The sequence below is a fragment of the Micropterus dolomieu genome, linkage group LG19 (genome assembly GCF_021292245.1).
Source record: "Micropterus dolomieu isolate WLL.071019.BEF.003 ecotype Adirondacks linkage group LG19, ASM2129224v1, whole genome shotgun sequence".
NCBI classification, from domain to species: Eukaryota; Metazoa; Chordata; class Actinopteri; order Centrarchiformes; family Centrarchidae; genus Micropterus; species Micropterus dolomieu.
The window spans coordinates 8,669,322-8,686,336 of NC_060168.1; the positions used below are offsets into that span (position 1 = coordinate 8,669,322).

Consider the following 17,015-nt stretch of genomic DNA (forward strand, 5'->3'; position numbering starts at 1 on the left):
AGCAGAGGGTGCGTGGGTGTGAAAAGTTACAGCAGAGTGCCGGGACACAGAAACAGGATTTTGAAGTGTGTTTGCTGCGACAGGCATGTTATGTGTGGAGCTGTGAGTGATTGGCCTTGTTAAGAAAGTAGACAGGCTTTTAGACAATTAGGACTAATGAACCTCGTTAGATTGTTGAGCTGTGGATGAGCGTCTGTTACCTGGTAAAGGCGGCTCGAGCCTCCAGGGGTCAAACTAATGGGGTTCAGTGTAGAGAAACTTCCAGTCCCAGTTCCAGGGGCTGAGAGGAGATCTTATGCCCAGAGTGGTTCATCATCAGCTGGGAGTGAGAAATACAGATCCAAAGGAAAACACACATGATTCACATGCTGCTTTGAGGATTCAGACACCCATGCACAGTCCAGAGAAACGTAAATTATGATTCATGAAGAGCTTTGAAGTGGATCAGAGGTACATAAAGTAACATATATACTTGCAACATTGCGTGTCCTCTTCATAACCTCCACAGCATGCCATCCATTTTCTATCTCTTATTTTTCCTTGCTCTTAAAGGAAAATTCCACCCTGAATACCTAAACATGTGACGTCTAAGGTTTTTCAGACATTACTTTTCCTACCTGAGTTAGTGACTTTCCTACATTTCCCTGAATGACTTTTCCCAACCCCCAGGGAACTTGTTGCCTGCTAAGGCTCATGGGAACTGTAGTTGCAATAATTTTTGTATTATGTTGGTTAAAATTATTGTGTGTTTCACTGTTGTCGTCAGTCATGTTTTTATCTGTGCACTTGTCACTTGTTTGAAGTGAAGGAAGGTGAAGTCACATACTACTGTGCACCATCAATATTTGAATCTAAGTCTGATGACAGTTGTAGGGTTGTTTGCTCATCTTGTCACGCTACTGTCAGTGAAACCTGATTAAACGTCTGCACAGTTCGGCACATTATCTGTGTTTTAAAAAAAAATTAAGATTAAGATAATGTAGAGTTGCTCTTTAAATGTAATGTGCTAGGCTTGTGGGAGGAGTTTACAGGTTGGAAATGACCTTTAAACTGCATTCAATATCAAATGAAATCTCAGAAATAAGTTTGAAATCCAAATTTGCACAAAGCGAAAGCAAATCTGCATAAAGGTTTAAATGTTCTCAATCACTGTTTAATTACATAGTAAGAAAGTATATCTGGCGGACACGTTCTTCCTTCTTCATGTCTCCCATCTTGACTGTTACGAAACATTAGAGAAGAAAACCTTATTTGTCTTTCATGTGTTTATATTCACACATTAAAAAACACAAAACAGTAAAACATGTTTAGTTTATTATACATTGTATGTTCCTCATCAACATTTAACAGAAAAAGAAAATCAACATATTACAGATCTCAGGTCTGACATTGCCTGACTGTTTGACAAGTCACAGACATTTTTCATGACAAACACAGGTGCAACTAATAACATTAATTAGGGTTGCATTCTGTTTAGGTGTTGCCATGTCAGACCCCTGGTATCCTGCATGCTGGCTCACTGACATGACTGGCACACTGAAATGCAACAGAGTCATAGTTAGTTATTAGTTACATCTGTGCTTTTCCAAATAGTCTGACACCTGCTCTGGCCTTTCTGTGTGGAGTCTGCACGTTCTCCCTGCACCTGCGTCGGTTTCCTCCGGGTGCTCCGGCTTCCTCCCACAGTCCAAAGACATGCAGGTTAGCTGTAAATTGCCTGTAGGTGTGAATGTCATCTGTGATTGACTGGTGACCTGTCCAGGGTGTCTCACCCACTGTCATCTGGCGTTGGCTCCCGTGACCCGCAAGGATCAGGTATAGCTATTGGTGAATGGATGGATAGATAGTCTGGTGTGTGTTTACAGTCTACACTCACAGCTGGGTGAAATCAGCTGTCTGGCATCTTTAAATTAGTGTCTTTCCAAACATCCATCACAAATCCTTCAGTCTAAACAAGGGAGTTGGAATCCAGTTTTCACCACATTGAATTTGAAAAACAAAACAAAATTAAACAAACTATTAAAAAAAATCTGACTTCTGGTTTAAACAAAACTCGGAAGAACAAATAATTAAATCCAAAGCCCAGACATTAAGAATGTGTGAGCCCAACTGCAAACCAACATTACAAAATTAATTTCCCCAGATTTTTATACATATTTATATCATATTACTCCTAACTTTACCCACAGTGCTAAAGAATAAGCAAGAAATGTGCAGCAATGCTTCACAGTCCAGCAACTAATTCAATACACAAACCACATTTTATTGTGAAATATGCCAATATTTCAAATAAACACATTTTTGTAAACATGGCACCAACACAGAGAAATATACATCTGTATAGTTATCAGGCTGATTTGGAGACTTGTGCTCTCATCATAGCCCTTGAATCATTATTGTAGGGCTGTTACTGTTGAAAAAAATCATCAGCGTAACGAAATAAAGTCAACAGTGATGGTGGAAGTGTAAATCATTTGGAATAATTTAACTATCACTAGAACACAAATAATGAGAGAGAATGAGGGAGGTTTAAGTAGTAACAGAGCATTGTAAGGTACAGTGCATCTTAAAATAAGGGTTTAGCCTCTGGGGATAAGTTGTTCACACCTCCCTAGCTGTCAAGTCCGGTCCTGGCCAGGAGATTATTCACTGCCGTGGAGGAGAGTAGCAAGCGTTTTCTCCTTCTTCCAGTTTGTTTCTGCAGGGCAATAACCTGTTGCAGACTGGGAGTGGGACCAAAAACGTCTGATGTGTGTCTGTTCTCCACGTAGCTCCTCACTTGCAGATCCATGACAAAGCTGTCTTTATGATGAGGCCCCCCGTCTCTTTGTTATTATACAGAAGTCAATATGAAAGCAGAGAGGCGGTGAGGCAAAGGGGCACAAACATTGTAATAACCATAGTGGGAATGGACCAGAGGGCAACTTTTTTATTTACACCATGCCATGGGTTTATCTGGTGTGCTTTAATAGGTTTGTTGACGACATCCAGTGATTTTGAATAAAACAAAACATGGTCTTACTGAGACAGTTTTTTGTTGTTGTTGCTCACGCTTACTTCGACGAGCCGCTGAACTTCAAATTGGGAACCGGAGCTTTTAAAACAGTAAGTCCCATTTCACAGAGTTTGTACTGAAACCTAGGGGAAAGAGGTGATGGGAGTGTGTGTGAGTGCACTGGTCATTGGCGAAAAAGCAGGAGCAGAGCAAGCGCCGCAGGGAGCGTCGGGACCAGGTAGCTCCTCCACAGCGGAGCCGCAGGTGAGGAGACACCTCCGATCCCGGCTGTGGCCAAGCGAGGGGTCAGCAGCTGCTCCTGGAAGGTGAAGTCATCCATTGCCAGGTTATCAGCAAGGTCTGAGAAGGACATAGAGGAGATGGATGGGAGAGGGCGAAAGGAGGCAAAGAATGAAAAATATGAGAGAGGCAGGGAAAAGAACGGAGACAGTTAGAACTAACACTGTCACAAAAGCTGAAAAACATGTGTGGTATGTCTGTCCTCTTTTTTTGCACGATGTCTTACACAGCTGTAAAAACAGTGTTACATTGGGAGAACGAGAAACACAAGCTCCACATATAACCAGATGTCACATGTTATTGTTGTAGACACATGCTGAAAACATATTTTACTGAGAGTGAGTGTTGAAATGTGGATTTAAGTGCTGAGAGGTTGAAAACAAAAAATAAAAATAAAAACCACAGAGGCTGTGTGAGGTCATGTCTCAAAATCTGAAACACACAACCAATTTGACTGACGTATGACTTATCTGTGATAGAATATCACTGTTTTAAAAAAAACTTAGTTGGTTCATTAAAGTAGTCCCAAAAAAGTCCACATAACTTCTATATTTTTATATTTTGTCAATTTATATATTTATGTAGGCCTACGCAATATTCTCTTAATGCTAATATGTCTGCACAACATGAACCGGAGTAATGCACATGTGAATATCTGCTATGTTGTTCTTTCTCTGCAAATAGCGGTGTTATTTTTCTCTATTCTTTTTTATTCTTAACTTGCATTTGTTTATTCCATATTTGTATATTTCTACATTTATTTATGTCAACTGTATGTTTGTCTATGTGTAGCACCGTATCACCAAAGTATGTGTAAAACACTACACTTGGCAATAAAGCTCCTTCTGATTCTGATTCTGATGTGACCGACAATAGCAGCCACAGGCACTGTGATTCCAAATGTGAAATCTAGCTTATTTTGCTTGTTATTATATTTTTTCCACCTGTTGAAAACTCTGTCTTCTGCATTTTGAAGGAACAATTTGGGAAATAGGCTTTTTTGCTTTCTTGCTAAGAGTTTGGTGAAAAGATAAATATCACTAATGTGCTTTGACTTTGGAACTAGAGTCAGGAGCTGATTAGCTTAGCTTAGCACAAGGACTGGAAGCATGGGGAAACAGTTAGCTCTGGCTCTGCCCAGTGACTCTAAAGCAAATTAACACACTGTGTGTTGTTGTTTATCCGTGCACAAACACATTGTGGTTTAACATGAAGTTAGGTGCTGTAACCTCTTGGCAAACAGCATAAAACTTTCCTGTTAAATCACGTTTAGCTGTTTTTACATTTTAGTTTGTGTACTGATTAAACAATCAAGATGTAACTTGTTAATTAGTGATGTTGAGTATTTGTACTTTATACCCAAAAAGTAAAGTGAATCCCCAAGTAGAACTGATTTTTCTGAGTACAAAAATATGTCCCTTAGAGTTGATAAAATAGTTTAATAGTTTTTTTTAAAATACTTTGTAGATTGAATATAACCCTTACAAATTTCTGAAATTCCCTTTTACATAAAATAAAAACATGCTGTGTGCAGAGAGGTTAGCTTAACACTGACTGTCCTGCGGCAATACTGTCAGGAAGCACTGAATTCACATGCAGCTATTATTTATTTTGGTGTATTGCACTTTTGTTTCCACTGTGTCATTAATCATACACAGTCGTGTGTCTGCGGTGAGGTTCTCTGGGACTTTGAGAAAATAGTTAAATGACCTCAGGGACAGCGTGGATAAAATTACATTGCTCTTTATACCACCAGTGAGCTCGTCTACTGCAACCAGCCTATCGTCCTTAACTTTCACTTCTCCCTTCACAACTACTATAAAGATGCCTCCTATGAGGCTGTTCAGTTAACTGTAGACTGTGGTTTGACTGGGAAACTCCCAGTTGTCAGTGTTTCCACACTGTAGATATAAGGCAGAGGGTTTGCTGAATAGGAGCATAGAAGGCCTTGGTTAGAAAAACAAAAGTAAAAAAAGTAATAAATTCTTCAGTTTTCCATGTCAATCCTAAATTACTCCTCAGTCACTCCCATATTTTACTGTTTTCCTCCCTTCTTCTCCATCTGTTCTGTACGCTGCAGTGACTTCATGGTCACCTGCTGCTCTGCTCTTACTGCTGTCTTACTGCTCTGCATCCACAGCTGTTCTCCTACTGACGCTGAGCAGAGCTCTTCCTCCCTGTGTGTGTCTGTGTGTATGTGTGAGACATACTCTGTGCTGCTTTGTCTGGCAGAAAGCTGTGAGGGAGACTGAAATAAGAAAGCTGAGTTATGAGACAGGGCAGGAGGATATCAGTAATAAAGCAGCTCTATGGTTAGGAACGCCAACTATGAGCTGAGCTGTCCCCTGTCAGGCCGAATGCAGAGCATCTCTCCATACACACGCGCGCAGACACACTGGTGCATTACTGACATACCGCTCCCTCACACAGTTTGGTGGCTGTGCACACATACACTCACTTTCACACACACACACACACACACACACACACACACGCACAGTGTCACATCTGCGCTCCTAAAATAACCGATAGCTCCAAATTCAATTAGCTTTCTCATCTGATCTGTGTACTGTTCTCCCCAGTGGGAGAGATCCAGTGGGAGGAAGTGGCGGATCTGAACCACTGTGTGATCAGAGAGAGCAGTCAGGAGTCCGACTAAAACTTTGGCCTGCTCTCTTGAGTAGAAACACAGAGAACTGGGCCCTTCCTCCTGAACTCCTGGTGCCAAGGCAAATAAATAAACCTCCGAAGCTCCAAACGGCATCTCCTATGAATTTCTTTGCAGTTACGACACCATTTGAACGGCGGCCAGGGGACAATTAACTTTTTTTCTCCTCCTATGTCCTCTCTGACATAGCAGTGGGCAGACATTCTTCAGGGCTCTGAAAGAGCGATTTGTCACTGTCGACAGCGGCGCACTGTACTGCCGAGCCAATTAAGCTCAAGGTGCAATTCGATACAGCTTTTATATACACTGTGGATAAGAGGGAGGGTGGGGGCATGTGCGTCTACATTTGTGTGTGGATGATTGAGTGGGGTGTGTGCGCCCGTCTCTGAGTGTGTTTGTGAAAAAGCGAGAGACTAAGTGGGAGAGCATTGTGTTGGTGTGCTTTACAGTGGCAATAATGTGAGAGGAAAAAAAGTCTCAGGCTGTGAAAAAAAACCCTCAAATCGGGGCGGGAGAAAAGGGTCTTTCTTGCTAGTTTAAACACATTGACATGAGCAGCACCACAGAGGGGCCTTGTTCTGCAGGCTTTAAAAACAACCCAACAGGGACTGAACACTATGCAAACTTGGATCCCCTACGAAGGCCTGGGACTAATAATATCCTGGTATCATTAGTGATGAACACCTGTGCTTGCGTGTGTGTGTGGCAAAATATAGACAGAGTGAGAGTGAAAGAGAGGAAAACACAGACATAAATAATCCAGATTCATCTTCTTTTTCTCTTTTCCTCTCAGGGAGAAGCCAGGACAGTGGACAGGCAGGGACAATTAGGCAGATAGATGGATAACTGGCTAAAAATAGGGTCACAATCCCGACTGTGATTTATGTGCCCAATGTGGGTCCTTGTGGCTTTCAGCCCTCCTCCTGCTCGTCCATTCAAACCTTTCATTTTGAGACTATCACTCATCAAAGGATGCCACCTTGCTAGCTTACCCCTGCTGGCTTTATCGTGGCCTCATGAGCTCAAGTTACGACTCCGGGGAAAGGTCAACGCTCCACCCATTGATTAGTTACACTAAAGCACCGGACTAAGAATGAGCAGGTAGGTTCAGTGACATGCAAGTCAACAGCCGGGACGCATTCAACTTCATGTTTTCTTTAGTGACCATTCCTCTGGAGAACAGACAAATAAATCCAGACTGTGGTTTTCAGGGGGAGCGGATGTTTGTTTGGGTCCCCCTAACGGGTCAAGCAGTGGCTGGAGTTTGTGCTCGAATGTATATATATGTGTGTGTGTGTGGTGTTTCTGTCTGTCTAGGCAGAGGAGAACATGGGAAAGAGGGAGTGGGGCGAGAGTCTCGAGTTTTGTTTTCAGCAGCGCTCGGTGCCCGAGGCTTGTCGTTTACAGTTTGCAGTTGTCACAACAAGCAAACTATGTAGGAAAATTGCAACAGTGAGTGGGAAGTCGCGTTTTACAGCACATTCTGATTATATGATACAGAAAATCACAGGAAACAGTTAATTTGAGCTGTCTCAAATGCGGCATAATTGTCAGCCGTTTCTCAAATGCAGTTGAATTACCTGTAGGAGTAGGTACACCAGTTGAGACATTTTATAACTCCTCTGGCGAGTGTGTACCTCCATGGTCCAGCACAGTTTATTCAGTACATGTGTGCTATGCACAAAGGCCTTTTTTTGGTCAGATAAGTATGTGGAATGTTAAGTCTCCAAACACAGGTGCTTCTTATGAAACGGGAGAGATGGTTTAGATTGCTGCTACATTGGCAGACGATGTGCACATAACACACCTAAGCTGGTCAAACTTGATCTAGGTTTTTAAGATTCAACAGCTTAAAAGAAATAATGGTTTCAGAGGTAAAGTAAATATTTTATCACTCGTCTCATCTCCACAGAGCAAACTATTTTATTAAATATTGCACTCAGCTAATTTAGAAATTGAAGGGCTGGTGTGCATGTGTGTAATCGTTTGTCAGGAGCCGCCCTTCCAGCTGCAAAGAAAACAATGGGTCTGTAAAAACATGATAGGAGCTGCTGGGTTGATTGATTGGGCCTTATCTTGAAAAGGGTAACAGATGCAGGGCTGAATTGTGATTATTGGCTTGTTGGTCACATTCTGTAACTTTTGTGTCTTGGTCAGGGCTGTTTTACCCCCGGACATTGCTGATTGAGAGCTGGGAAGGAACTGAGGGAGCGGTGCAGGATGCTTCTGTCCATGGGCAGGAGGGAATGCGACCGTCTGCCTCCACACCCACAGGCCGACCACAGGGGCGCTCGGAGAGGCTGGGAATGTTGGGCCAAGACAAACGGGACGCCTAGAGGAGGCCCTGCCTCAGGCCTTTGCAACAGCACCGCTTTCTGAGCTGCTCTGGCCTCTCAACCTCCACAACACTCACTGTTATTCTAGGCTGAGGCATCCTCCCACACAGAGGGCAAGAGAGTAAGACAGAGAGGCGTGATGCCAAAGAGAACTGAGGACGTAAACAGACATACTGGAGTTCTAAAAAGTTTAACAGGAAAGTTGAAATTCAAAGTGATTACATGAGTTAGGAGACTTAAGGAAGTTCAGCAAAACAGAAAACAGAATGGGAACATTGAGAGCAGCAAAGAAGGGACACAAATGGTGTGGTGAGTTTAAACCTAAAAAACACCAAAATGAATACTGAATTTTTAGGTTTTGTTCTGATAAGAAAGGAATACACCCGGCTGTCAAAAGGGGGAAACCAGCCCTCCCAGACACTTTCTAAATTGTGGCTTTGTGGGATAAATGCAAGTCAACACCTATTAATTAAAATGGTCAGTGAAGGGAGGTGGTGTCAGTTAGGGGATGACCAGCATGTTGCACCGACTGGCCTCTCCCTGCGCTGTCTAAATTAGATTTACTCCGATGTATTTATAGTCTCCACTTCCAGTAACAGCTAATATGGTCGTAGAAAGGAGAAAGAGAAGGAGTTTGAAAAGAAATAAAAGTTTGAAACAGATACATAAATTTCAACCGAGAATTCCTCGTAGTGCTGGCTCTGCGAAGGTGGAAAGTGCGAGTGAGTGAGAGAGAGTAAAAACCATAACAAATCAAACATACAAAGAGTCGATTCTGTGCTGAGGGCAAGGGGCTGGTTCGGGGTGGGGAGCTATGCTGCGTACACAGATGGCCTGTAACCCCCGTTGGCTCTGAGGTCGGTGCCGACAAAGGGTCAGAGGTTGGCAGGGAGCGCCGGTTAGGGGCTTTTAGGGGTGGAGAGATGGAACAACGGTGGTTCTTATCAGTTAGAGAGAGGGAGATGATGATGCAGGAGTGGCCTTGCACGGAGATATGCTGATGTTTGAGTTTGGCCTGGGGGACGTCAGAGTGCCTCTGAGGAACACATTCTTTGGATACTATCTTTATCTTTTAATAATAAGAGAACCTGACATCCAACACACACATCTGTTTACATTCTCCTCCTGTGTCCAGCAGTCAGTCCGGTGAAGGAGATGTAGCTGGCAGATTGAGATGTGTGTTTGTTGTGCAAATGTCCCTGTCAACAAACATGCAGAATTCTCCCTACATTCCTGTCATGGAAAGGCATACAGCCAAGAGTGACAATTTGCCTGGTCTGACTGTACACACAGAGAGCTCCTGTTGAGCAGTTTCACTATCTGTCCGAGCCCTTTTTGGTGGCTAGCGTGCGGTTTCTTCCAGCAGCTCAGAGTCTATCGACAGCAGGACTCCTGCAATGTTCACTGCATCGTTGAGTTACTTTCAACAATGGGCTGGAAAAACAGAGTGAGAGCAGGCCACAGGGAGGAAAAGATGGCTAGAGGGAGAATTTAGGAGACACAGGTGAAAGTAGAGGGTTAACATGTAGAACTCAAACCACCCAAACCCTCAACCAGGCTTTTAAGACATTCCCACAAAATGGCTGGTGTGTGTCACTGGGGCGACAAGCAGTGGAGCACCAGGCCCGAGAATGGTCCCGCTGTGTGCAGAGTGTTTGTGGACTGTGGCTGAGCTGATGGACACGACCCAGGAACGGGCCTGGAATCAATTTAGTGCGTCCAAAAAGTGCCTGTGAACGTAAATAAAGCTCTTGAGCAAACAAACGCTTTTCCGAGAGGCACACACAAACACAGAAAAATGCATAGGCCTACAAAATGAATCAAACGCTGGTGGGCCCCCCTCATGTAGATGATGGGAACCCAGACAGCTCTGTGCGTTTGTATCCACACAAATTAAAACCAGGGCTCTTCTTCCTGCCTTCTGGCTAATCTTAAGGATTTCATCCCCGGATTGATTTGAGAAAGCTCCATGGCGGAAGACCAACAAGGGTCCAATAAGAGGGTAACTTCATCCTCGTGTTCTCTCCTCCCTTTTCCCCTCTCCCATCCCATCTTCCCCTCCACTGCCACCACACTCAGCCCCATAACTGGGGACACACAGGACCTTGTGGCTGGCTCCAGTAAGAACGACAGCGAGAGAGCCGCTCCTACTAGCCAAGCCTGTTTACACAGATGGTGGCAAGCTTCATTATTTTTGTGAGGGGCGTGGAGGAGGTGGGGAAGGAGGAGGATTGGCTGAATTCACAGAGGTTGTTTATAAGCCCAAGGAGGGACGGAGGTAGAGAACATTGGGTCAGAACCCTCACGGTGTGTTACACATTATCAGGCTCTCCACCAACGCCTCCCTTAAACCTTTCAGCACCTCCTCTACCCCATGGTTTTTACGTTATCAGGATTTATCCAGAAATATTCATTACTATTACTAACTTCATCATAAATCATCTAAATAATAAACAGATTTTAGTCGGCTACAGAATGATCATTTTCTCAGCCAGGGATTACAGCAGTAGGCCTTTTTTCCAAATCTCTTTTTGGAATGAAGATTCTGATTTGCGGTGAGGGTGCATATTGCCTTAAACTGAGCAACAACATCTGTTCTTTCATCTGTATCTCTTTTATTTCTCTGGAAAAAATAAATCATAATTATGCCGTTTTATAGCAACACTTAAGATCAGTGGGAGCAGACTGGTACAATCAATATATGCTATCGCAACCAAAACCTTTCAGGGTTGGAGGTCTTTCAAAGAGTTTTGATTGATAATTAACTACTCTAGCATCTCTGTGAGGCTGCACTTAGGCACAGTGGTGCTTTGGAGTAAATGCTAGCATGTCAGCATGCTAACATGCTTATCATGACAATGCTAACATGTTCAGCAGGTATAATGTTTAACATGTTCACCATCTTAGTTCAGGGTGTTAGCCTGATGATTCAGTCCTGGTGAAGGCAAAGGTTTTTGGTATCATCCGACTCTGCTTGCTGTTGAAAAACAATAGAGGACTCAGGCCATGTGGGCACCCAGAGTCCCCCGCCACCCAAACACCTGCACTCCTCCTCGCACATCTGCATCGTCTGAGCCCGTGTCCTTCGGTCTCACGCTAACCTGTGGCACGCGGGCCCTCTACCTGGCAGCCACATGTGGATGACTCTTTAACTGGAAGCACATTCATGAGCGCAGTAGCTCAGAAAATCAGCTTCATGAAACTATATGGAGCTTAAAGGAGGAGGATACAGTGGACATGGTGAATGCATCCAGAGCTGCCAGAGCTTATGTCAACAGTGTCTGGATCATGGCTTTTATTGATGAAGACATGTGGCAAACACTACTGTGGAGGATCGGCGCCGTGTGACTCACCTTTCAGGTGCACAGGGTCAGGGGTCGCAGCTGCGGTTAATTAACATACCAGGTTCTCGCATTGGCAGCACGTACGGCTGACAATTCGACCCACATAAAGAGTAAAGAATGTTTAGGTTTCCTAGTGTATCAACCTTTAGAGTTATCAAAGGTGTTTTTGTCTCTGTCTGTTCTTTCCCCGCATTCTTTCGTCACCTTCTTCTTTCTTTTACTCGCTCCTTTGTTCAAACCACAAAATTTGTAGCAGACCTGAAAGGTGAGCCCAGCCTCTCATCGCAAGCCGCATGTTTCACATTACAGGAATATTTCCACTTTGTATTTTGCTAACCCCTGGCGCTGATAAAATGCTCAAATGCTTCCAAAAGAACGGCTTTCCTTCAGCGTGCCTACAGTGACCGAATGTCTGAGTGCGGGAACATAACAAGAGGCCTATTCACGCGGCTCCTGCTGAGCATGGCGAGGTACAGCACGTAGCAAAGGCCAGTCCTGCTCAGCAAGGCAGAGCTACGGGCTGCTGTGCTGTAGTAGAGCCCACCAACTGTTGGCTTTCAGACTACTGCATGTTTCCAAACTGCATCAAAAACCCATTTTAACAGGTTATTTAGTCTGTTAGCTAGAGTGGTCAACTCCTATTATAAAAAGAGGCATTTTCTCAAATCATTTTGTTTCAGGAACTAACTTGAGTCAAGAAACATTTCCTTGAAATTCATGAGAATGATTTGATATATTTTACAGTGCTGACATTTAATTTACAAATAGAAGTGGAAAAAAGAACTGAAACCTAGCTGGAAACAAATGATTGACCTCACTGGGAGGTTTCCACTTTAACGCTGATTTTCATCATTCATTTTAAGACTGTTTACTGTAAAGTGGCCGGTGCTTTTGTGAAGCTGTGTTCTGAAAACACTGTGGTACAAATCTGAAGTGACAGCAGGAGAATAAAATGAAGTGAGGATGAGGGAATGAAGAGAGGCTTTGAGCAGATTTTATGGAGATGGTGGCAGATTCTTTGTTTCCCACAGAGGTCGTGCAGTCAGAGACCAGGTGTGCATGAAAGCACAGAAACACAGGTGAGCCCTCGTGAATGAAAGACGGTCCTACGGTATCACAGATTACAGGATTAGAAAAACTGCACATGCAGACAAACCCATACTTATGTGTATTCACATACACATTTTGAGATTACAGTGGCAAAAAAATGTTTTTTTGTTTAAATGTAACAGGTATTTTCTGACTAGGCAATATGTTCTATAGTTTTAATTGTGTAATGAAGACCTTCAGAGTTACTGCTATAAATGTGTGTTATAACACATCCAGAGGCAAAGTTAAAATACTACAAGTGAGACTATGTATCTACCAGTAGCTTTTGGTGGCTAATGTTAACTAACTTTAGGTAAATATTACCGTGTAAATAAGATTACTGAGTCAGTTATCTGACTTAAAGACTCTTCCCTACTTGAGTTTCTGGCACCTGACATTTTACCATTTAACATTATTTCAGAATTGACAATTGTGGCCGCAGCAGCCACTGTTCAGAAAAATAGACATAGGCTTGGTTTAAACAACGTGCATATGGTATGTCTAGGTGACTGAAGACAAATAATTTGATCTTCTGACAATAATTAGGCTTTACCATGTGTTTCTTTTACCCTATAACATGTGTAATTTATTATGGCTGGCGGCCTGGCGTGATGTCAACCGCCACTTAAACAAAACAGTTGCAGCCTCAAATTATATGAACTGTTTTTGACAATTTTTCTGCTCCCACTTCACAAATAATAGAATTAACTGACACATCACCAGAGAGGCCAGTGAGTGAGCTGTAACCAGGCCAGTGCCTGCCTATTAGTCTGACTTTGGAGGAGTGGTGGTGTGGGTCTGTGGGTCTGTGTGTGTGTGTGTGTGTGTGTGTGTGTGTGTGTGTGGGTGGGGATCCCTGTCCTGGAATAGCTTCCCTGGCCTGGAATGCTCTGGGGAATGTGCGGCGTGGGGTTTGATTGGTCGGGAGGGGATGTGAGTGTGTCTCTGTGTGTGTTGTGGGTGCGTAGCATTAGTGATCAGAAGGTTATGGAATCCATATAGAGAATGAGCGAGGACAGATCAATCATTAGGTACGTCTGGGTACATCCTCTGTGTGGTCGGCAGGTTGACAGCTGGGCTGTGTGGGGGTCTAGGCCCTGCGTCAGTCCTGTCTACACCTTGTTGTTGTGGCTTCTGTCACCTTTCCTCGTTGTGTGTGTGTGTGTGTGTGCTACACTGTTGCGCCACTCTAGGCTTTGTGAAACCAGATCTGCCTATTCCATTTCAGAGCAGCAGACCACAGACACGCAGCCCATTAGGCCTCATAGTCTGCAGGTTGACCTTTGAACCCCAGTCCCCTGTTTGACCAAAATGGGCTGAGGGGCCGTGCTAGGTCAGCATTTAGCTGAGTCATCACAGGCTATCAGCAGCTATCTGGCTATCTGCCAATGAGCAGGGACTCTTCAAGGTCTGCAAACCTTACTGGCTCATGTACAAACAGGCGCAAACAGCCGTATATGTGCCTTGCAGACACACACACACACACACACACACACACACACACACACACACACACACACACCAAATATACATCTAATCTGCTAAATCATAGGACAGATAAGGGAAAACAGATTTTGAGATTGAGATGGAGGTCAGACTAAAAGGGTGCTTTAATTTCCCACTGTGTCAACCTTCAGCAGTTTGTAAGCCAGAGAAGATGGGGTAATGACTCTGTGTATCGAAGCAGAACTGTACAGTCAGGCTAACAGGAGCGTGCAAGAGAGGGCATCCAACTCTCACGGCCCAGCCTGGTGGAAGTGATGGCCCCACAGGATTCCTCCATTAACCCCGGGTTCCTGCTCTCAATCCCTGCCAGGCGATCCCAAATCTCTGTCACAACATCCCCGACAGGAGGACTACTCCCACTGCCGTGTTTGCTCAGCTGCGTTGGCTTTGTGTCGGTGTATTGAACCCCCTTGTTCCTGCTCCCTGGCTGTTTTCTCCCTCTTTTACTGTTTGGTTTCTTTTCTTCCAACAGTTTGTAGCTTCATTTGTTCTTTGTTTGTCTTTTGGAGAGCACGTCTGACGTTTCGAAGGGATTGACAGCGGGGAGGTCAGGAGGTCGAGGTGAGGCGGCTACCTGAGGAAGTCTCACGTCTCTTGCTGCATAGTATCGCGTTGGTGTCAACATGTATAGTAGTCATGTAAACACCTCTCTGCTGTGCCCACTGCCTGTGTTTGGACTGTGGCTGCTCTGACTCACTGCAGAAGAAGCCAAACCTATTCGTGCACTTACCAGTTTTAAAGTAAATAGCTCCAATTTAGTGAGCTGACTTAAACATAAACAACTTAATCGCTTGTGCCCAACATTTTTTCACAACCCATCTCATTAATGCAATTTAAGGTCATTTTAAGTTATCACTGTGGCTGCAGGACCTCATTTGAAACCACACAAGCTGCTTTCTTTCATTTTGAGATCCAGTTCGAATGTTTGCGTCTAACCTGCAAAGATGCGTAACCGTTTGCGTCTCGGTGGCGGCCCGAGCCCTGACACTCCGGTGCACTCATCTTCATCATCACAGTCACCACTCTCGAATCCCTCTTCCCCCTCATCGCTCCACCCATCCACTCCTCCTCCACGCGACCGAGCTCTCCAGCGCTTCTCAGATACCGTCACCAGCCGCAGCAACTGTGGGACAAACAGGAAGAGGTTAAAGGTAATGAGGTTAAAACCCACTCCGCCCTCACCCTCTTCATGAATCATTCTGTGGCCACAATGTGCCTGTGCATTAATGGTTTAACAGAGCTGTGAAAATAAATAAGGGGTGTCTCTTGATCTGAGCGTGTACTGTATGATTATGACAGTATGAGGGGAATTCCAGACAAAAAGTCGATGAGATCTAAAAGTGCTGGTATTTACCAAACTAATTATAATCACCAGGCAGGAGAACACTTTTATTATCAGTGCCAGTTTTGTTATTTTTGTCCAAATGTGATTCATTCAAAGGTTTGTGGCTGTCGCTCCATGTAATTTACTGGTAGAAAAAGAAACAGTGGGGCAAGCAGACTGGTGCGATTGTGTTGTTACTGGCAAACATCATTGTCTTGAGTGGTTGTCTCAGGGCAACAGGGATACAATAACACCACATAACACACTCAAGATTCAAGATCTAAAATGAGAAAGTAGGAACAAAGAGTAAGAAAATTTTATGTTAATGTTTGTAACATTCAGACCTATGCTATTTTTTATTTTATTGACTGAGTTAAGCCACATTTTAGATAGAAAACCTCTTTTGCATGGGAGACCTGGCCAAGATGGCAGCATAAAAAGTTGCATACAACATAATTCAAATCAGGAAACAGATAAAACAATGCTTAAAAACAAATAATCATATGATGAAAATATGCAAAAAACATGCAATATGGACGTAATCTTAATTCAGTTTGGGTGCTGGCCTGTAAAAGTAGTTGTTGTTCAACTGCAATATTTTCCCATGTGATTTCCAGAAGCTCATAATGTGTTGTGCAACACATACCAAAAGTGTTTATTGAGGACTGTGGTAAACCAATCAACTCATAAATAATATAGAAATGTCCAGGAGCTGTAAAGCACTTTCATTAAAAATCTTTGAATTCCTTTTGACTAAGTGTAAAAAGAGTGGAAATAGCAAACTTTGTACATTCAATCACAAAAATTGGGAGGAAAACATAAACTTTCACCGCTCAAGAACAACACCAAAATGAAAACAAATCTGTCCTGTAAAATATGTGAACGAGCTTGGAGACCTACATGGCCACTCTCTGACCATCTTTCAGCCTCCACAACATCGCACATGACTGAGAGCCCTGCCAAGGTAACAGATGTGCTAAATTCCAGCCGCCTGCCCTCCGAGCTTCCTTTTATCTCAACGCCCTGCCTCCTTGCTTGTTTTTTTATGGATTTCCTTCCTATCTGCATACGTCAGCATGCATTTTCTGTTGTTGTTTTTGTTTGTTTTGGCTGTCTGTGGGAGAAAATTGAGTTCATATGTGCTTTGTCTCAGGTCAGCTGCGACGTCTGCCTGGGATCAGACTGTGTGAGAGCGGAGGTATAAAAGCCCAAAGCTAATCACAGAATTACGTCAGACACAAGATAAACAACCCTGTTTCCCTTTGCCTGCATATACCAGTCAATCTGGGTTTTACAAGTGACATAAACTCTAAAGTTTAGAGAGGGAACACACTTCACCTTGTTCACAGCATGGTTGCCCAACAAGCCTCTATTCATATCCCAACATTGAGACCATATACGTACGATGAACACAACATTTCTTAAAGCCTGGTCACTTGGACTGAAGGATGGT

At 43.6% G+C, this 17,015-nt stretch overlaps 1 protein-coding gene across 1 annotated transcript in view; it reads right to left on the minus strand.

Moving 5' to 3' along the window:
* Positions 1 to 2,583: 2,583 nt before the first annotated feature.
* gpc3 (glypican 3) overlaps positions 2,584 to 17,015 on the minus strand; it is a 100,353-nt gene continuing 85,921 nt past the window's right edge. The window contains exons 7-8 of the mRNA XM_046030240.1: positions 15,175 to 15,361; positions 2,584 to 3,355 (exon numbers count right to left, since the gene is read on the minus strand). Of these exons, the coding sequence (XP_045886196.1) occupies positions 3,180 to 3,355; positions 15,175 to 15,361 (363 nt within the window). The 3' untranslated portion in view covers positions 2,584 to 3,179. The remainder of the gene's footprint in view (positions 3,356 to 15,174; positions 15,362 to 17,015) is intronic.